The sequence below is a fragment of the Phyllostomus hastatus genome, unplaced genomic scaffold, assembly GCF_019186645.2.
Source record: "Phyllostomus hastatus isolate PE091 unplaced genomic scaffold, TTU_PhHast_1.1 phas_contig_210, whole genome shotgun sequence".
NCBI lineage: Eukaryota > Metazoa > Chordata > Mammalia > Chiroptera > Phyllostomidae > Phyllostomus > Phyllostomus hastatus.
Window position 1 is genome coordinate 31,155,027 of NW_025333737.1, and position 21,470 is coordinate 31,176,496.

The window sequence follows — 21,470 nt, forward strand, 5'->3', positions numbered from 1 at the left end:
GGTCCGGCGATTGGCTGTGACGTAACTTCCGGCGTGAGTGGCGAAAGCCGGGAGGGCGAGCGACTGATCGAGCAGGCATCCAGCAGCAGGCAGCAGGCAGGCGGGCGGGCGGGCAGACGGCACAGTGGGAGGGAGCAAGTGAGCAGTGAGTGAACCAGCGAGGGCAGCCGCGTCCCGAGATCAGCTTAGATTCCCCTCGTCCCTCTGACCCCCTCCCCGGAGCCCACAGCGCCTCCGGTCTCCAGCGGAGCGGACACGGCCCGGCCCGGCCATGGCCTCGTTGCTGAAGGTGGATCAGGAAGTGAAGCTCAAGGTAGCGGCACCTGTCCGGGCCTCGTTACCCCTCGCTTCGATCCCCAAGCAGTCTGACCGTCTCCCCACTCCCCATGGCGTCTTTGTCTCCCTGGGGACACCAGCGCTGAGCTTCCGCTCGACTCAGCCCAGCCCCCCACTCCCGGAGACGGCATCGGGGAACAGGATAGTATAGGGTGGCCTTCTGTAACTCGTCTAGTGATGGAGAGCCCTAGGGACACTTCTGCGGACACGTGGTGAACTCAGTGCTTTAGGCTAGTGACAGCTGGAAGTTCCCCAGCCCCGCCTCCGGACGCTGCCGCTGTCCTTGGCGTCAGGCCTGCCTGAGGCCAGGTCTGGAAGGGATTGGCACGTTTGTGAGCTCACACCTCTACTATCTCCCTGCCTTACCTCTGCTCACAGAGGCAGACAGCCTCAGACACAAAGAGGGAGAGAGGGAAGACAGCCGGGCCCTGCCCTCAAGCCCTGCTTCCCTCTCCTGAGATGGAGAAATGGGTCCTCAAAAAGATAAAATACTTGCAGTCTGGGGGCCTCTCAGCTTCTCATTACAATTACAAGGTGAGGGAGAGACAGCTAGATTTGGTTTTCCCTGTCCTGCCCTCTCCTCCGTTGCCAGGTACTGACTTGCTCTTACTGAATTGCTCTTTGTTAATTTTAGGTTGATTCTTTCAGGGAGCGGATCACAAGTGAGGTGAGTGAAATAAATAGAAAAGTGAGTGCTGGTTAATAATTGGGAGTTTCCCAAAGGAGAGGGAACTGTAGAGCAAAACCATCCTACAATTCTTAATGTCATTTTTCCTCATTTTTAGGCAGAAGACTTGGTGGCAAATTTTTTCCCAAAGAAGTTGTTAGAACTTGATAGTTTTTTGAAGGTGAGAGACCCTTTTCCTCAGATTTCCCAATTTTTTTTTTTGACCCTGGTCTTTCTGTCAAATGGGACAAACCACGTGTTGATTCTGTTTTCTTTTGTACTGTGAAGCACTCTCATTTCTTGTTTCTGTGTTCATCTTGAAAAGACTAATATTCAGGGGGTGGGCGTCTCTCTTGCAGGAACCCATCCTAAACATCCATGACCTAACTCAGATCCACTCAGACATGAATCTCCCTGTCCCTGACCCCATTCTTCTCACCAATAGCCACGATGGACTGGATGGTGTAAGTGTCCTATATTTATCTTTGTCTTCTGAAGCAATAGGTTCTGTGTCCTCTATTTCCCGGTCAGTTCACACATGCACAGAGGAGATGTGGGATTTGGATCTGGGAATGTGGACTTTCACAGGCTCCATGACTCCAGTACACCCCCTTCAGACCCTGAATGTCATTTATAGAAGGAGGTGAATTTGCCAGTGCTACTCTGTGTTGGAGTAAGTTTCCAGTAGGACTAACAGCTACAGGTTCCCCCAGGCTTCCTGGTCTGTTCCCATGACTTTAAGCAGGACTTTTTTTTTTTTTTTACCTCTTTCAATGTCTTGAGTTTTGTTATGGGATAAGTACTTCCTGATATAAAATCACAGTCCCTGTCTTCGCTGTGCATCTTTGTTACCTAGTCCTTATCCATTAAATGTCCACATTCTACAACACTGGCGACATTGTATTGTTCTCTGTCTGCCTTACCGTCCCATTGTTAGAGCTTACAGTTCTGGAAAGCAGAACCTGTCTTAATCATCTCTGTATTTCCAGGCCCTCACGTTGTTCCTGGTACATAACAGGTGCTAAATATGTGTGATCGACTATTGTGTTTCTTTGTGGGACCAGCAGACTTGTACATTTTTCCTTCATTGTCTTGACCCTGCATTGAATTGTTCTTTTTTCCTGTTGTGTGCAGCAGCGATTTTCAACCAGTGTACCCCAAGAATTTGTAAAACATGCAACACCTGACTGTTTAGTCAGAGGCACTGACCTCTTTTCCCTTAGACTGTCAAATGAAACAATGACAGCAGCCAACACAATAGCCATCTGGTATGGGTGAACCAAAATCCTGCCTACTTTTTTGTTGGATCAGCAAAACGTATCTATTTTGGTGTGTTGCAGAATTTTAGTAATTAGTTTATGTGTGCCATGAGATGAAAAAGGTTGAAAGTCACTTTTGTATAGTATCCGTTCCTCTCCTCTAATTGCTTAATGTATTATATTTCCTGAAAGTTCGGTCTTACCAACTAGAATGTAAGTTGCTTTGTGGCAAGAGTCTTTTCTCAAAGCCTCGTATGTACTTAGTGAGTTGCGCAAATTAATAAGATAACTCGAGAGTCAAAGAAGTGACGAAACATGCGTGATGTGTAATTTGTGATAGGGGTGCAAGTGTTGAGAGCAGGCTAATCTCTGTCTGTCTGTTTCCTTAGCCCACTTACAAAAAGCGGAGGTTGGATGAGTGTGAAGAGGCTTTCCAAGGTAAGAGCCACCCCACCTGCCCCTGGCTTGCAGCCTTGAGAAGCAGGACGGGTCTGGGGTTCTCCTGGCCTGGAAGCAGGATCTGGTTTTATTTCCCAGTGTTAGCATTCCCACGTCTTCCAGATATGCTCATTATTTAATGGTGTCACTCTAAACTGGACTTTTCAGTGAAAAAGCAGGGTTTGACTTGGTATGGGCCGCCAGAGGAGAGGGACGGGGGTCGTGTGCATGGCAGATTTCTCACAGGGGTCCCAGGGCCATGTGTCGTCCCCCACCCCCCACGGTCCTAGTTGGTACCTTAAGTCGGTAGAGCATATTTTAATTCTCTTATTTTGTAGACTTTGGGCATACCGTGGCTGCTCACTTGTTAATCCATACATTCTGTCCTCGATGCTGTTCGTGGTATCGATGTTTGTTGTGACAGATGAAAGGCAGAGGCCATAGCATCTCGTGGGTCTGGGGAAGAAGGGAGACAGGTGGGGGTGCCATGTCCTGGCCCTCACCCCAACCACTCGGCCTCCTTCGTGTCCCTGCCAGGAACCAAGGTGTTCGTGATGCCCAACGGGATGCTGAAAAGCAACCAGCAGCTGGTGGACATCATCGAGAAAGTGAAACCCGAGATCCGGCTGCTGATTGAGAAGTGCAACACGGTGAGGCAGGGCCAGTGGCCTGTGGGCTGGCTTCAGATGGCCCAGGTGGAGTCCGCACAGTGACGGGTGGCGGGGCTGGGACTGGAGGTGACACGGGTGCTGCCAGCCTGAGTGTCTTGGCTTCTGTACTCCTGGCATCTGGCGCCAGCAACATGAATTGTGTGCTTCCTTGTATATATATGAGGACGTCAGCAGAAAAAGCTGTGGTCCTCATATATATATTTTGGGCTTTTCACCCTCCAGGTCAAAATGTGGGTACAGCTCCTGATTCCTAGAATAGAAGATGGGAACAACTTTGGGGTGTCCATTCAGGTAATGTGTTTCCATCGTACACTGGAGAAGGTTGGGAAGACACTCCTGCTTTGTCCATTGAAGTGACTTTTGACTTACTGTTTTGTGTGTTTATTTGTTTGTTTGTTTAGGAGGAAACAGTTGCAGAACTAAGGACTGTGGAGAGTGAAGCTGCATCTTATCTGGACCAGATTTCTAGGTAGGGCTGCCTGGGTGTGGCCCAAGCACTGGGGGCTGGCAGGGTGGGGAGCACTGTCCAGGGTCTCCTGCAGCTTTCTCCTCTTCTCTCTCCTTCCAGATATTATATTACAAGAGCCAAATTGGTTTCTAAAATAGCTAAATATCCCCATGTGGTAAGTACGGGTTCTGTGGCCCAAGGGTGGAGGTGGCAGGACAGGGAGGAGCGACCGTCCCGGGGCAAGAGCTGTCTGCGGACAGTCTGGCCTTGGGAGCTGGCCTCCTCTGTGCCCCTTCCTCCAGGAGGACTATCGCCGAACCGTGACGGAGATCGACGAGAAGGAATATATCAGTCTCCGCCTCATCATATCAGAGCTAAGGAATCAGTATGTAAGTACCCTTGGCCCCTGCCCACAGTTGCCTTGGTGTCTTAGTCCTGGTGATAAATTTCCTGTCATTCTCTGGGGGTTGAGATGGGAGACAGAGATAAAATGAACAGAATAAGTTCTGCTTGGCAACCGAGTGTTGAGAACTGTGAGATCATTGAGGGTGTATAGCTGGGTGTCTCCCTTCTCTGCCTCGATGGGGGGGGGGGTGCAGTGTAGCCTAAGGGCAAAGAGGAGGTCGTCGGAGTCCAATTGGAACCGATTCTACCTTTAAAGTGTGGCCTTGGGCAAGTTGTCGGACCTCAGACTTCCTTTTCTTCACCTGCAAAATGGGATTTAGAGTGTCTGCTGCACAAAGGTGGTTTTAAAACTGAGGGAGAGACCCCTGGCCGGTGGCTCAGGTGGCTGGAGCATCGTCCCGTGCACTAGAAGGTTGTGGGTTCAATCCCCCATTCAGGACACATACCCTATTCAGGGCAAATACTGAGAAGATCAAACGGCCCCTGGGCTGCGGGTTCGATCGGGCTGCATACGGGAGGCCACTGGTGGGTGCTTCTCTCACATCGGTGTCTCTCTCTCCCCCCCTTCCTTTGTCTCTAAAATCAATACACATATCCTTGGGTGAGGATTAAAAAACACATACATTTTTTAAAATGAGTGAGATGACCCATGGAAGGACCCACTGCAGTTCTTGGTGTGTTGAGCGTGCAATCAGTGTTAGTTACCGTTAGGCACACAGGGCCTTGGGAGCGCCCAGGGACGCCCAGGGCGGGGCGTAAATCGGGCAGCCGCCGTGATGTGCGGTGCAGGCGAGTGAGACGGGTTGTGTGAATAACTGCTGGGGAGTTCGGTAGGGAGGGGCAGGTAGGACAGACGTGTGACTGTCTGGTCTCTCCCCTCCCAGGTCACTCTACATGACATGATCCTGAAAAATATCGAGAAGATCAAACGGCCCCGGAGCAGCAATGCAGAGACACTGTACTGAGGCCAGGGCCAGGGCCAGGGGACTCTGTGAGTCTGGCTCAAGACCGACATTGCCTTGGTTTGTTACATGACTATCGTGATGGGGAAACTGGCTGGAAATAGTAATCACACCTCTCTCTGTTTTTAGTTAGAGTCTAATGAAGCTCTCATGTAGTTCTGTGACGTGTTTACCTCTTTTTTCAGGCCTCAGGAACTCTTCTATTTCCCTCCCTAACGCCCCGGCCCACCCTCATTTCTTGAGAACTCCAGGTTCGTGTGCGCAGGACGCTGCCACAGGAATGCTTGCGTTTCCTCTCCCCGTCCTCCTCCTGTGACTTGGGCTTTGTGTTCGTTTGTCTGTTTTCCTCTGGATGATTAGTTGGTTAGGAGCTGAAGGAACTAGAAGGAAAGTGCTAGGTGTTTGTTATTTTTAGGATCTGGGGTCGGGGAGACCAGCTTCTCTCCTCCGACGTGAGGTTAGTGTCTCTTGCCCATGTGGGACACTGAATCCTCCCTGCCACCGTTGTCCTGGTGATGACCGCGGGGTTCCCATCCACATACATACGTGACCAGAAACACCTTAGACCTCAGCTGAGTCCCTAGCTCCTTCAGATGTTTTTATAACTAGATTTTCACACACACAAACGTGCATGATCAACACACACGGACACACACGCATCTGCCTTTCTCCTCTGTTACCTGACTCTCCCACAAACACTGTCTCTCCCTCACACACATTGTTCTGGAGGTGATCGTGGTCTCAGTCATCATCCGCCAGGGCCCGCTGTCTCCTGACGCCGTAGCCCCTGGGTACGCAGGGGCCGGTGAGCAGAGGAGAGCCGAGCGGTGAGAAGCGGAGGGTCTGGGGAAGGCTCCCGCACTGTGACTTGGCGCTCTCTGGGCATTATGGCAAAGGCCAGTCCTCAGACTCCTGACTGCCTCTCTCTCGACCGGCTGTCGGTCAGGGTGGAGGTGTCCGCGGCTGCGAGGGACAGATGCTGCTACTCCTGCCAGGCTTTCCCTCCGGGGAAAAATAGGTTTTATTTATAGTGTTGTGCTTCCAAGGAACGCAGTCCCGTGTGTGCCCCGTGCGTGCACGCACACACAGGCGTGTGCTCATTGTGTGTGTGTGTGTGTGTGTGTGTGTGTGTGTGTGTGTGTGTAAATCTGCTGGGCAAGTCCGAACCGTAGAAGAGTTGCCTCCCATCTCTCGAATCTTCCAGAGATGCCTCCCACTTTTTATTAATTCTGCCATTACTGGAGAGTCAGTGTCTGCAGTCACCCGCCAGCCAGTGACTCTCTCTGTGTCTGGTTCTGGCTTATTCCCCCCCCGTCCCGTCTCTGTCTTCCAGCCCCTGAACACGTCCCCCACCCCCCGGCTGTGTCGTTTCTCACCCCCAGGACTGCTGTGTAGAGGGGGAGTCAGGACGCCATCTTCCCGTGAATAGCGCTCAGTAACAAACCAACTGCATTTTAGTTGGGCAGTGCCCCGACCCTCCCCCCGGACCCCTTCCAGATAAAACACGCCCCTCCTCCCACCATGCGTTTCTCAGTTTCCCTTTTTGTTTGTTGGATTGTTCTGCTGCCCCCACGCCTCACCCTACCGCCCTTGGGTCGTCATGTAAAATTCTTTTACCATGTCAAGAAATTATTAAAAATACAGGTACTTTGACCTCTTTCTAAAGCCGCAGACCCTGGTGCGATGCCTCTGGTGGCTAGGGACGCAACCGTATTCACGTGCGTGTGCACCTCCACGTAGCACTGCCAGCCCCCCATCGGGTGTCCTTTTACCAGTGGACCTTCCTCTTTCTTCGGGAATAATGGAAAGATTGAGACTCCTGCCTAGCAAGAGGCAAGGGTTGGTCCTTCATTTGTGTTCAGTCTGAATTATGTGAAAGATAGCTCTTCCCAAGTCTAAGCTGCTCCGTCCCAGCCCTCAATAAGATCTCAGTTCCTTACTTGCTTCCTTCCCCTGTGGTACCCATGAACTGCCAGTAGAGGCCGCTCTAGTTCTATGTGGGCAATCACCTGGTTCAAGGCTCACCCTACCCTGTGGTTTTCTTTACCTTATGATAATTCTCCCCTCTGAATAATGTCTTAAATTTCTTGAGGAGATGCCAGGGGACTCTTGGTTTCCAATGACTTAGAAGGCTGTCTGGGACCCTAGCTCCCTCTGAAATAAAGTTTCCTCAACTTCCACCTTGTAAAGTAGCCTCCTGGTTTCCAGTGATCCCTTTGTGGTCTCTGCAAAAAGAGATATACATGGTCTTGAACGGTGGAGGAACATCTGCTCTGTTCTGTCTCAGAGATAACCAGCAGCTCACAGTTTTTTTATGTCCACCTGTGCCATGCTGTGTTAAGCACTTGACATGCATGACCACATTTAACCTTCAGAACCTTCTTTATAGGAGAGGACACAGGCTCGTGGTAGTACCTCCCCTCAGGTCACACTGCTTAGCCTCCTGGGGCCAGTACAGATCTCACGCCCAGACCTTCACCGCTTCTCCTTTCTCACTGCCCAGATAGACGAGGCCTGAGCCTGCAGGTCAAGGGCTCGGCCTAGGCAGCTGCCAGAGCCCAGTGCTTGCTGCCGACCCAGGCCGCAGGTCCCGGAAACACGTGGGGCTGGCGCACCTGCCAGGGTGCAGGGAAATGGACACTTCTGGTGCCTGCAGTCAGCACACAGGACTCAGCTGGGCATCCGAGACTTGCATTCTTCCTCACACCTGTTTTGGGTGGAAGGTAGAGTTTAGCGTTACTTCCAGTGCCCTCCAGTCTGAGGGCCTAAATGATGGCAAGGAGCACGGAGCACCGATCGTGCTGCCGGTAGGGGTTCAGGGGCCAGGGAGCCGCCGTGCACGTGGAAGCGGTGCCTCGGGCCAAACCACAGAACAGAAAATTGGAACCGAATTATATAAATCAAGGTCAGAAATTTCCTGTTCAACCCACAGGGTGGAGTTTTCTCCATTCCTATCCATCCGACTGAATATAAACCCTGATTTGATGTCAGCAGCTAGAAGGAGCAGCTGGTAGGACTCTCGATTCAGCTCTCAGCATTCACCATGAATGTCAAGGTGGCCCTCGTGTTCCTGGCACTGTCCCTCATCACCATCTTTGCCCTGACCTATGTATTGCTGACCAGCCACGGGGGCTCCAGCCAGCCTCCCCGCTGCCCCTCCATATCCCCCAGTGCCCAGCACTGGACACACCCTGGCCAGAGCCAGCTGTTTGCAGACCTGAGCCCAGAGGAGCTGACGGCTGTGGTGAGCTTTCTGACCCAGCAGCTGGGGCCAGGCCTGGTGGATGCAGCCCAGGCCCGCCCCTCGGACAACTGCATCTTCTCGGTGGAGCTGCAACTGCCCCCCAAGGCAGCAGCCCTGGCCCACCTGGACAGGGGGAGCCCCCCACCTGCCCGGGAGGCCCTGGCCATCATCATTTTTGGTGGACAACCCCAGCCCAACGTGAGTGAGCTGGTGGTGGGACCACTGCCCCACCCTTCCTACCTTCGGGATGTGACCGTGGAGCGCCACGGGGGCCCCCTGCCCTACCACCGGCGCCCCATGGTGGAAGCTGAGTATGCTCTGATGTGGAAGCATTTGAAAGAGGTGGAGCTACCCAAGGCACCAGTCTTCCTTGCTTCGGTCTTCAACTACAATGGCTCCACTTTGGCACCTATACACTCCACTCCCAGGGGCTTGCGCTCGGGGGACCGTACTACCTGGATCGCCCTCCACCATAACATCTCGGGTGTTGGGATTTTCCTTCACCCGGTGGGGCTGGAGCTACTGCTGGACCACAGGGCCCTGGATCCTGCCCGCTGGGCCATCCAGCGGGTCTTCTACCTTGGGCGCTACTATGCAGACTTGGGCCAGTTGGAACGGGAGTTTAAGGCCGGCCGACTGGAAGTGGTTAGAGTGCCTCTGCCCCTGCCAGACGGGGCTTCATCCCTAAGGCCCCGTGTCCCCGCAGGTCCTCTCCCCCCTCTGCAGTTCTCACCCCAGGGCTCCCGATACAGTGTGCGAGGGAACCTGGTGGCGTCCTCCCTCTGGACATTCACCTTCGGCCACGGGGTGTTCAGTGGCATGAGGATTTTCGATGTTCGGTTCAAGGGCGAGCGAGTGGCCTATGAAGTCAGTGTCCAGGAGTGTCTGTCTGTCTATGGTGCTGACTCACCCAAGACGATGACGACCCGATACCTGGATAGCAGCTATGGACTCGGCAGCCACAGCCGGGGCTTGGTGCGGGGTGTGGACTGCCCCTACCAGTCTACGATGGTGGACGCCCACGTGTTCGTGGGCAAAGGGGCAGTCCAGCCGCTCCTGGGGGCCGTGTGTGTGTTCGAGGAGGCCCAGGGACTGCCCCTTCGAAGGCATCACAACCACCTTCAGAGTCATTTCTACGGTGGCCTGGCCGGCTCGGCCCTCGTAGTCAGGTCTGTGTCGACCGTCGGCAACTATGACTACATTTGGGACTTCGTGTTGCACCCAAACGGGGCGCTCGAAGGGCGGGTCCATGCCACGGGCTTTGTCAACACGGCCTTCCTGAGCGGCGGGGAGGAAAGCCTCCTCTTCGGGAACCGCGTGGGGCAGCGAGTGCTGGGCACGGTGCACACGCACGCCTTCCACTTCAAGCTGGACCTGGACGTGGCAGGTGAGTGTCCAGGGAAGGAGGCCTTCGGAGTGGAGCGGAGGGGAGGGAGACCCCCGCCGCCCCGCCCCAGGTCAAGCTGGAACAGCGTAGAGGGTAGCGTTCCAGCTGCGTGATTCGCCGTGGCAACAGCCGGGGCTGCTCACCGTGCATTCATTCAGCTGCGGTCAGCTGACGGGTCACCGGCGGGCAGAGGAGGGGGCTTCCCCGACCAGCTCTGACCACCCAGCCTCTCGGATGTGCTGCCATTCTGAAGTTAGTTTAAACAGAATGGCTGCACCTGCCTTAGCCTCGAATGACAACGGACGGGTGGTGAATTTGCCCCAGAGCTGGGTGGGCTGGGGTGGGGGCCCTGAGTCCTTCCTGATTCCGAAGGGCAGTGGAGGCCGGGAAAGCCGGGGCCCGCGCAGCGGCAGGAGACGGTCCATCCTGCAGCGCTTTTCAGAGGAGGGCCGGTCTGGGGCCTGAGAAGGCAGTGGGGACACCAGCCGGGAGTTGCTGCTCCACAGGGGTTCAGGCACCCGGGGACATGGGACGGTGGCCCTGTCCTCGGGAGGGCCATCCCATCCCACCCCTAGGCAGGGGTGTCATTGCACATGTTGTCACAATGACAAGGAAGGCACGTAGCAGGCTGCTGCCGGGGCACGAAGGGAGTTCTCAGGTAGGGCTCCGAGCACAGAGAGGACCTGCTGCTCCTGACACGGGTTAGTCGAGGGCAGAAAATAACCCGCTTATCAAATCACAGACAATTAGGCCCAGAAGGAAAATGAGGGACCCACCAGACCCTCTCCATCTTACAGTTTGGGAGATTCAGGAGGGTTGGGGGAGAGGGGAGAAGAAGGGATTGCCCGAGTATAAAGTGCTACAACAGGGGGGTCAAACTCACTTTCACCGGGGGCCGCATTGGCCTCGCGGTTGCCTTCAAAGGGCCGAAGGTAATTTTGGGGCCCGGCAAATGTAACTGCTCCTTAACAGTTAAGTGGCAGCTCGGCGCTGCTGCTGGACAGAAACAAGGTGGAGGGCCGGATAACACAAGGAGGCCGGATTCGGCCCGCGGGCCTTGTGTGTGCTCTAACTAAGGATTTTTCTTGTGAAACGTTCTCTTGTCGTCTTGGGTATAAAGACACGCCGTTGAGTGTGTGTGGCGTGGGGGCGGAGGGGAGGAAGAACCAAGAAAATGGCATGATTGAAATGACATATTAACAATTCTCTGACATATTTGGAATATGACTTTTGTAATTTGAAGTTTTCCTTCAGCATTTCTGATATTAAAGAGCCTTGTCTTAGGAAGTAAAATCAAGTGATGTTTCTTGGATCCCTAGTGGGCAGAGCACAGGTTGGCGCTGGGGGCCAGAGGCTAGGCCAGGCCCCCTCTGCCCGGGACAGCCCGCAGACGCACCGGCTTCCGCCAAGCGCCCCCCGCCCGGGGCCAGCTGCCTTTGCATAGCTTGTGTGTAAAGGAGCTGACCGTCCGAACATGCCGAGTGGGTGATCAACTGCTGAGTGGGCGGGCAATGAGCGCAGGTTGCTATTGCTATGAGGTCTGGGGAGTTCCCAGACAATTTAAAGATATAAGTCTCGCTTCTGAAAAAGGCGAAAGTGGTCCCCATGTTGTTGAGAGAGGAAGCGAATTCCCAGAGCTGAGAGGAGTGTGCAGAGCACTGTGGAAGGGGACTGGGTTTTTCCAGCCAGCCTCTCCAAGACAAATGTCCCTTTCATAGTTTACAAGAATGTAACTAGGCCACCTGTGTGTGCTTTTCCATTTAAAGAGCTCAGCCATCGAAGAGCCTTCATTGTGCCAAGTGTAGAGATTCGGAAAATGAGAACCAAAGAAGCAAACCGCTGGCCCGAGGGTAGACCGGTGCTAACAGAACTCTGTGTAGTGACGGAAATATCCTATACGCGCATTGTCCAATACGTTAGCCCCTGGCACGCATGGCTGTTGAGCACTGGAAATGTACCCAATGTGGTGGAGGGACTGAATTTTTAATTTAAATGCAAGTGGTCACTTGTGACTACTTGGAACTGTGTTGGACAGGGCAGGGTCGCAGAAGATGGGCTGGTCCCCAGTCCAGGACCCCCTGGTCCCGGCGCGGTGCATTCTCTGGCGGGCGCTGCTGCCCTTTGTCAGGCCACTGCAGCGGACGTCACGGGGGAGATGAACCTGTCTCACCCGGTGTGGAACTCCTCTCCCTCCCCTCATTCTGGCAGGGCCGAAAAACTGGGTGGTGGCTGAAGACGTGGCGTTTAAACCCGTGGCAGCTCCTTGGAGTCCAGAGCACCAATTGCAGCGTCCACAGCTGACTCGGCAGGTCCTAGAAAGGGAGGACCTAGCGGCTTTTGCCTGGGGAAATCCCCTTCCCCGCTATCTTTACCTGGCTGGCAACCAGACTAATGCTTGGGGTCACCAGCGCGGGTACCGAATACAGATCCACAGCCCCCTTGGCGTACACATCCCCCTGGAGAGTGACATGGAGAGGGCGCTCAGCTGGGGGAGGTGAGGAGGGCACCCGGCACGCGGGCGGGCAGGGAGGGAAGGACCAGCCCCCTTTTCCACCCCAGCTCTCAGAGGCCCCAGCTCACCATCCCTGCTTACCATCCACCCCCGGACCTCCTCTGAGATCCAAGCAGATAGGGGATGGGAGATGATCTTACACACAGTCTGGTCCAGAGGACTCCAGGGACAGGAAAGATCTTTGCCATTTGCTGACTCCCCCCTCTCACAACACTCCTGGTCAGATACCAGCTCGCGGTGACCCAGAGGAAAGAGGAGGAGTCGCAGAGCAGCAGCATCTATCACCAGAATGACATCTGGACACCCACTGTTGCCTTTGCTGACTTCATCGATAATGAGACGCTCTTAGGAGAGGTTGGTGGCTCTAGAGACGGGGGAGAGGGGCTCCTCTGCGTCTGGCGTCTTGGCTGCCCGCACACTGGCAGCAGATTGGAGGAAATGGTCTATTGCCAGTCCTCAGATTCAGGAGCCGAGGAGTTCCCTGATGGCCAACGCAGATTAGCCCTGGGACACTGACCACCCCCTACGGCCTCTCATGTGGATCACCACCACCTAGGCCTGGGGCTGGGAGGAGGCGGACGCGGGGCTGAGGCTGGAGGTCAGGGACTGTGGCTGAGGGGTGGTTCTCTGGGTCTCGCCTCCAAAGTCCCTTCCGCTCCTCCCTCTTCCTTCAGGACCTGGTGGCCTGGGTGACAGCCAGCTTCCTGCACATCCCCCATGCCGAGGACATCCCCAACACGGTCACTGTGGGGAACAAAGTTGGCTTCTTGCTCCGACCCTATAACTTCTTTGACGAGGACCCCTCTGTCTTCTCCCCCGGCAGCATCTACTTTGAGAAGGGCCAGGATGCCCGGCTCTGCGGTGTCAACCCTGCGGCCTGCATCCCCCACCTGGCCGCCTGTGTCCCGGACTTGCCCCCTTTCTCTTACCAAGACTTTTAGCCCCAAGGGTGCGGTGGGGTGAGGTGGGGGGGGGGGGGGGGGGGGGGGGGGGATGGTGCTAGGACAGGAGGTGTGTCCCTTCTTCTCTCTTCCCAGTTTCTGCACCTCCCCCCACACACCCTCTTAATGTTTCCAAGGAAACAGCTTCTTTCTGCACTACCCCCCCCATGTATCCTTCTGGTTAATTCATAGTCCTAGTTTTTTTTTTAAATGATGAATTTATACAAATGATATTATTATTATTAAAATAATTCAAGCAAAAACACCACAAGTCCTACCACTCAGCAATAGCTAGAATTCCCATTTGGTGACCCTTATACCAGGTATTTCTTCATCAGGTGCATTGAAATGGAAGAATAGATAGAATTTTGTAAAAAAATAAATGGTATGTGCAATTTATAATAAAAAGATCACAAGATTTTTACTTGAATTGCTTCTATGTCACTTTTGAAGTCTCTAGAGGTCCCCAGAGAATATTCCAGATTCTGGCCAAGGAATTTAAGAGGAGAGAGGACAAGGGTGACAGGCCCGGCCAAGGAATGCTGCTTGGGAAACTGGAGGGCTGGGGGCGGGTGTCCTTGGAGAGAGCGGCACTTCCAAGTCAGAGGAAAGGGAACATCTGGCCCCCGGAAAGTGGGAGTTGAGGGAAGCAGCGGGGCTGAGGGAGGTGAGGGGCCGCAGACCCCGCCCCTTGGTGCTGGTACATTTCTGTACATTTCTGTGCTGGGGCTGGTCAGCTACATTATCCTGAAATCCCTCTCCCTTCCCCTGCCCTCTCTCTCCCTGGTTCCAGCCCTGACCCAGGCAGCAGAGTCCATTTGGGAGCCTGGAAGACAAAGCCTTGTAGGGTCTGTGGCAATCACCGCCGCCCTGCGTCAGGCCCGCCCCTGAGCCCCGGCTGGCCCCACCCCCCCACCTCAGCCTTTCTGGTCTTTCCCACCCTCCGTCTCCTATGCCTCTGAATCCTGGGAACCTAAACCAGAGTCCAGGAGGCCCCAAGAGCGAACCTCTTCTGTGACCGGAGAATATACTTCTTCACTCCGGTTCAACCCTCTGTCCCTCCGTTCACAAGACCATGAACCAGAAGACAACCCTGGTCCTCCTCGCTCTGGCGGTCATCACCATCTTTTCATTGGTGTGCGTCTTGCTGGCTGGCAGGGGGGGAGATGGGGGTGAACCCAGCGTGCCTCCTCGCTGCCCGTCCATATCCCCCAGTGCCCAGCACTGGACACACCCTGGCCAGAGCCAGCTGTTTGCAGACCTGAGCCCAGAGGAGCTGACGGCTGTGGTGAGCTTTCTGACCCAGCAGCTGGGGCCAGGCCTGGTGGATGCAGCCCAGGCCCGCCCCTCGGACAACTGCATCTTCTCGGTGGAGCTGCAACTGCCCCCCAAGGCAGCAGCCCTGGCCCACCTGGACAGGGGGAGCCCCCCACCTGCCCGGGAGGCCCTGGCCATCATCTTCTTTGGCGGACAACCCCAGCCCAACGTGAGTGAGCTGGTGGTGGGACCACTGCCCCACCCTTCCTACCTTCGGGATGTGACCGTGGAGCGTCACGGGGGCCCCCTGCCCTACCACCGGCGCCCCGTGCTATTCCGAGAGTACCTGGACATAGACCACGTGATCTTCAACAGAGAGCTGCCCCAGGCTGCTGGTCTCCTCCACCACTGCTGCTTCTACAGACGCCAAGGAGGGAACCTGGTGACGATGACCACGGCCCCCCGGGGTTTGCAGTCAGGGGACCGAGCTACCTGGTTTGGCCTCTACTACAACATCTCAGGCGCTGGGTTTTACCTGCATCCCATAGGGTTGGAGCTGCTGGTAGACCACAAGGCCCTGGACCCTGCCCGCTGGACCATCCAGAAGGTGTTCTTCCAAGGCCGCTACTACAAGAGCCTGGCTCAGCTGGAGGAGCAGTTTGAGGCTGGCCTGGTGAACATGGTGCCGATCCCAGACAATGGCACGGGTGGGTCCTGGTCCCTGAAGTCCCAGGCGTCCCCAGGTCCGGCTCCCCCTCTGCAGTTCCATCCCCAGGGCCCCCGCTTCAGTGTCCAGGGGAGTCTAGTGTCCTCCTCCTTGTGGACTTTCTTTTTCGGCCTCGGAGCTTACAGTGGCCCAAGGGTCTTTGACATCCGCTTCCAGGGAGAACGGCTAGCTTACGAGATCAGCCTCCAGGAGGCCTTGGCCGTCTACGGTGGAAACTCTCCCGCAGCAATGCTGACCCGCTACATCGACGGCAGCTTCGGCATGGGCAAGTACTCCACGCCCCTGACCCGTGGGGTGGACTGCCCCTACCTGGCCACCTACGTGGACTGGCACTTCCTTCTGGAGTCCCAAGCCCCCAGGACAGTACGAGATGCCTTTTGTGTGTTTGAACAGAACCAGGGTCTCCCCCTGAGGCGACACCACTCGGATATCCACTCCCATTATTTTGGGGGCCTCACGGAGACAGTGCTGGTCTTCAGATCCGTGTCCACCTTGCTCAATTACGACTACGTGTGGGACATGGTCTTCCACCCCAACGGAGCCATAGAGGTCCAGTTCCATGCCACTGGCTACATCAGCTCAGCCTTCCTCTTTGGTGCTGGCCGGAGCTACGGGAACCAGGTCCGGGAGCACACACTGGGCACCGCCCACACCCACAGTGCCCACTTCAAGGTGGATCTGGATGTAGGAGGTAAGACGTCCTGGAGGGGGAAAGTATTCCGGAAGAAGGGCTCAAGTGTGTGGTCTCTGCTCATTTTGGATGTATGACGGTTATGCGGGAAAGGAAGGCATGAAAGCAAGTACGTGGTTTTGGAGTTCATGCTTCCTCTTTGGCTGGATAGGAGTGGGATGCTGCGTTTTATTCAGCTCATTGGCTGGTGCACAGCCGCCAGCCCTGCTCCACATGACTCCAGCTGAAAATCTTGGGAAATGGCAGAGCTCAGGGGGGAGGCGGGATCTGGGCCAGCAGATTTCCCTTTGCCCTCTTCCCGCTCTCGCACTCACATGGGGCCTGTCTCAGGGAGGCGGCCATTTGTCTTTCGGTTCTTGAAGGACACGTTTGCACTCTGCCAAGCCCCTGGCACATGCAGGCCCATCATGGGACACCCCGGGTTGGACATTTTCTAGGAAGAGGGACCCTCCTCTTTCCTGATTTTCTCTCTCTTGCTTGGGCTTAAGTGTGAGCGATAAAATGGATACAGCGGAGCATTTCAGAGAGTCCCTGGCGGTCACAGAGAGAGCCAAGGAGACACGGTGTCTTAGAACCTTTTTCCTTTTCTTCGAGCTGATCACCAGATTTGGTGGTTTTTATTTCTGTTCTGCCTTCAAAACACACTCCTCGCTGGGCACCCCCTGTCCCGCCCCTGCTGGGACTACATCTCGCTGCTTCCTCTCTTCCTCCTCCCGGAGCTGGGGTTCACGCTGGGCCCCGAGGGACCTAGCCGCCCACGCCAGCCTGCCCCTCGTCCGGGTCTCCCTTTCCCCATCACCTGTGGGTCCCATGCACAGAACAGCTCACAAGGCCCTTCTCCCCAGAACGCAGCTCCGTCCTGCCTTTCCGATTCTTCATCCGAGCACCGGTTTAGCCGAACTCACACCCAGCCCGTCCCCGGACACAACAGCACGTGGACGGCCAGGCTTCTTTTGTCCCGCTCCTGTTTCTGCCCCTTGTCTAGGACGCCCTGCTACATCACCTCCGCTGGTGACGTCCTGTAAGGCCAGGCAGAAAATGTGCCCAGGATGGCCTTTGTGTGCCTGCACCTCTGTCCCTATAACCTTGCACCTGGGATGTGCCCCTCGCACACTGCGGGCCGGTCAGGGCACTGCCCTGCATCCTCTGTGGGAGCAAAAGGGTGAGATGGAGGTTTTGTCCATCTGTGTGTCCCCAGGGCCGAGCCTGGGCCCCGCCACTACTGAGGTAAATGAATGAACACATGAAATAACAAATGAAGTCCTTGATGAAATATTTTACAGGTCAATGGATTTGGCTTAAAGATTGGGGATATTTGGGGGGAGAGCAAAGGGAAGGAGGGGACACACTCAGTTCTGGGCTTCTCCTTGGGCCCCAGCCTGAAGCCAGGTGGGCGACCAGCTCTCCTTCCCAGCCTTTCTCTCTCCTGCTCCCCCCTCCCCGGCAGGACTGGAGAACTGGGTATGGGCTGAGGACATGGTCTTTGTCCCCGTGATGGTGCCCTGGAGCCCAGAGCACCAGCTGCAGAGGCTGCAGGTGACCCGCAAGCTGCTGGAGACAGAGGAGCAGGCCGCCTTCCCCCTGGGAGGTGCCTCCCCTCGCTACCTGTACCTGGCCAGCAACCAGAGCAACAAGTGGGGTCACCCGCGGGGCTACCGCATCCAGATCCGCAGTTTTGCTGGGGAGCCGCTGCCCCAGAACAGCTCCATGGAGAGAGCCATCAGCTGGGGCAGGTGAGTGGAGGTGTCAGGTGTCAGAGAGGCTGGGGGATGAGCGTGAGAAGGGAGCATTGGAGAGGCAGTTGGAAACGCAGGTCAAACTGTACGCAAAGTGAGGGGAGAGCTCCAGAAGGATTTCTTGGTTATCTAAAGGCACAGGCCACGGGCACTGAACACATGTTCCCTCGGAGGACAAAAGCTCGGAGCTGAGAACCTTTCTGTCCTTTGGATGGGGGAGGGCCATGCTGTGGCAGAGGGTGAACGAGACCCTGGAACAGTGGGGGATGACTCAGCAGGGTGACGGCAGAGTCACCGAGCAATGAGACGGGAAAACTGAGGTCCACATGCTCCGCCCCCTTCCATCGTAATCAGGCCGCAGGACAAGGTTCATGACCTTAGAGGCCTGAGCAGTGCCGCCCTAGGTACCAGCTGGCCGTGACCCAGCGGAAGGAGGAGGAGCCCAGCAGCAGCAGCATCTTCAATCAGAATGACCCTTGGGTCCCCACCGTGGACTTCTCGGACTTCATCGACAACGAGACCATTGTTGGAAAGGTCAGCTGGTTGGGAGGGCCAGTGAGTGGCGTGGGGGCACAAAGATGGGCTCCACCGTGTCTTGGGGATCCCTGAAAGCCACCTGGTCTCCTCGGGAGCGGAGCCGACTCCTGCCTTCTGTACTTGCGTGGGTCTGATCATCACCTCTTGAATCTTCCCAAGCTGGAAGTTCATTTGCAGAGGCTGGCTGAGGCCCCGGCAGACCCTCGAGACCCTACAGCCCTCTAAGTCTTAGCTTCGTGGACTGAGTCCTTCTCAGGCCCCAGGATTCAAGGAGGGCTGGAGGTCACCGGGGAAGACCACCTGTCTTGTCTCTAAAGCCCATCCCTGGTGTGACCCCTAAAGGATCAATCCCTGAATGTGGGCCGTTTCTGCCTCCCAAGCCCTGGTGCCCCCTCCTCCACCTTCCTTCCATCAGCTGTAGCTGGGGAGTTAGCGGGGAAGGAGCTGATGTCGCCTGTGGCATCGCTGGTCCTCTGGGGATGGAGGGGCGGATGGAGGTGTGGGAGGAATGCCAGAGATGGAGAACAGAGGCTGGGTCAGAGAGGCAGGTCCTGTTCCCGGCGCGAATGGGAAATTCACTGTGCTTTGGCCTCTGCACTAGTGGGAAAAACATTGGAAGACTTAGGATCCTTTGGAGGAAAGGGGCACTAACATGGCAAATCCTTACAAACAAGGCTACCATCGGGGGCAGGCGCGTCCTCAGCAGAGTCAGGCCTCACAACCCTCTTCCTCTCCCCTGCTAGGACCTGGTGGCCTGGGTGACAGCCGGTTTCCTGCACATCCCACATGCAGAGGACGTTCCCAACACGGTGACTGTGGGGAACGGTGTGGGCTTCTTCCTCCGGCCCTACAACTTCTTTGACCAGGACCCCTCCCTCCATTCTGCCGACTCCATCTATTTCCGGGGGGACCAGGACACTGGGGACTGTGAGGTCAACCCCCTGGCTTGCCTCCCCAAGGCTGCTGGCTGCACCCCTGACCTCCCTGCCTTCTCTCATGGGGGCTTCTCTCACAGCTAGGTGGACCCCAGGATGGGGATCGTGTCCAGGGGCCCCGGGGCCAGGGTCCGTGCAAGCGGTGGGCACTGGGTTGGGCAGACTGGTGCCCTCTTCTCCCTCCTCAACCCCTGAGTTTCCTTCCTGCCCCTCCCCTAAGGTCACCTCCTGTCATCACCCTCCCTCTCTTCCTCTCTCTGCTGGAAGCATCCTGAGCCCATGATGCTGGCCGTGGGGGAAAGCAGGAGAGACGCAGCTTTGCTGCCACAGGACCTGCTGGGTGTCTGTCCCAGAGAGGAAATGAATGGCCAGCCAGGAGCCTGGAGTGATAGCCAAGCTTTTCCCCAGAAGACCCTCTTTTTTCCTTTCTGGCTTTCCCAGATATTTCTAGGCTGTCTCCAGGTCCCTCCTGGCCTCCCCAGTCCCCGCCTTGGGCGATGGAGACAGGTCTCTGCAGTGGGGGCGGTGTGCGATGTGTGGACGAGCTGCAAGGGGCTCCTTCGCCCGTGTTCCCTCCTGTGCAAGTTCCCCTCCGGCCTTCCCTCTTCCTCTCGGCCACCACAACCTCCTCCCATTCTTACTCTTTTATCCTGGGATTTTCCTCCCTGGCATGCAAATGAGCTAGGGGTTAGTCCCCGGGGAGTTTGGATTGGGGGCGGATATACAAATAGCCAAACCCCGAGAGAGTTTGCAAAAGACAGAAACGTCTCCCTCCCTGGAGGACTGGTTAAGTACATTTTGTTACAGTCTTACGATGTAGTATTATGCAGCTATAAATATGTTTATATCTTTTTTGTGTAATAATAGGAAATAATCTTCCAATGAAAAGGCAAGATGCAGAAGTATGCGTGATACACTTTCCATTTGTGGTTTAGGAGAGAGGAAAATATAAATATAGATTTGCTTATAAATGTGTATTCAGAAGAAATGAGTAACACTGGTTGCTTCTGGAGAGGGAACTGGGAGGTTGGGGGCTGGGGAGGGAGGGGATTTGGCACTGTACGCCGTTGTGTACATTTTGAATTTTGAACCATGTGACTGTATTACCCATTCAAATTAAATAATAAATGGGCCTAAACAGGACCTGACTTTTTGTTTTTTTAACTGACAAAACCTTCTCTGGAACCTTCCATCTCTCCCAGTTTCTCTCAGGACCCAGCTCCCCAGATCACGGTGGCCTCCTGCGTGTCACCGAGCAGAGAAACGAGGTGGCTTTGCTCTCTGCACCTGCAACGTTTTGGAGGAAGGTTTTCTGGAGTTGAAGGTTGTGGGCTGCTGGGTTAATTCCACAGCCAGTTTTCCAGGCCCCCTGACCTCTAACCTGGCCCACCAGTCCTGCCCTTGGTGTGGGGGAGGAGGATTCTGTTACACCGGGTAGCCCCTGCACCCACTCCAGTGACTCAGGGTGCTCAGAGGGCTGACCTGCTTCACCCAGCCTTTCGGCCTCCAGCGCCTCCCAGGTGCCTTGTGTTTGCGGCATTACTCTCAAGCATCCCTGGGCCTGCCAGTCGGGCTGTGGTTGGTGGGGAGAGTAGGAAGGAGTGACTGGGAACGGGGTCTGGCGGGCCCACAAACTCAAGAAGGCGTGAGGGCACCTGTGGGGGAGGTGTGGGCAAGCGAGTTTCACTTGCAGCTGTGTGGCCAGCAGAACGTGTCCATCCCCACGAAGCACAGTCCCTTTCTGCCCCGTCACTTCCTCTTTCCAGCTGAGTTATCTCCAAAACCAGCCCGCCCCCACTTCGTTCCCCAGCCCTGACCCTGAGTGTCTGTTTGATTTGGAACAGAGGGCAGAGACTTATGTGGGCCATGAAAGTCCAGGTTCCTGCCTCAGCCCCACCTCCCAAGCCTGGCCTGACCCCTGGCCCCTGCCAGCGTCACCTCCACCCCCACTCCACCCTCTGGGTTTGGCTGATGGTCTTCAATGTACCCTCCCTGCCTCTTACCCAGAGCACCAGCCAGAGATTAAGGACCTCCAGAGACGGAAAGAGACATGCTGTACCCAGGTCCTGTTTATCAGATTAACTTTCTATTTGCCATTCTGCCTTCTGATTCAAGAGCCTGAAGACACAGTGTCCCCATACTGTGACCACAGCCCCCCGGGGGTTGGCAGTCAGGGGACCGAGCTACCTGGTTTGGCCTCTACTACAACATCTCAGGCGCTGGGTTTTACCTGCATCCCATAGGGTTGGAGCTGCTGGTAGACCACAGGGCCCTGGACCCTGCCCGCTGGACCATCCAGAAGGTGTTCTTCCAAGGC

The 21,470-nt window shown here is 55.6% G+C and overlaps 3 protein-coding genes across 3 annotated transcripts; all 3 read left to right on the top strand.

The window, feature by feature from the left end:
• The first annotated feature begins 37 nt into the window (after positions 1-37).
• On the top strand, positions 38-5,350 carry PSME3 (proteasome activator subunit 3). The gene is made up of 11 exons (XM_045836982.1): positions 38-313; positions 971-1,003; positions 1,122-1,184; positions 1,363-1,467; positions 2,652-2,700; positions 3,238-3,350; positions 3,594-3,662; positions 3,773-3,840; positions 3,940-3,994; positions 4,122-4,208; positions 5,109-5,350. The coding sequence occupies exons 1-11, from the start codon at positions 272-274 to the stop codon at positions 5,187-5,189; spliced, it is 765 nt and encodes a 254-aa protein (XP_045692938.1). The 5' UTR covers positions 38-271; the 3' UTR covers positions 5,190-5,350.
• Positions 5,351-6,505: 1,155 nt separating this feature from the next.
• Positions 6,506-13,270, top strand: AOC2 (amine oxidase copper containing 2). Its single transcript, XM_045836981.1, has 4 exons — positions 6,506-9,817; positions 12,026-12,311; positions 12,554-12,683; positions 13,004-13,270. The coding sequence occupies exons 1-4, from the start codon at positions 8,230-8,232 to the stop codon at positions 13,268-13,270; spliced, it is 2,271 nt and encodes a 756-aa protein (XP_045692937.1). The 5' UTR covers positions 6,506-8,229.
• Positions 13,271-13,967: 697 nt separating this feature from the next.
• AOC3 (amine oxidase copper containing 3) lies at positions 13,968-20,296 on the top strand. The gene is made up of 4 exons (XM_045837040.1): positions 13,968-15,945; positions 17,393-17,678; positions 18,086-18,215; positions 18,962-20,296. The coding sequence occupies exons 1-4, from the start codon at positions 14,346-14,348 to the stop codon at positions 19,235-19,237; spliced, it is 2,292 nt and encodes a 763-aa protein (XP_045692996.1). The 5' UTR covers positions 13,968-14,345; the 3' UTR covers positions 19,238-20,296.
• The last annotated feature ends 1,174 nt before the right edge of the window (positions 20,297-21,470 follow it).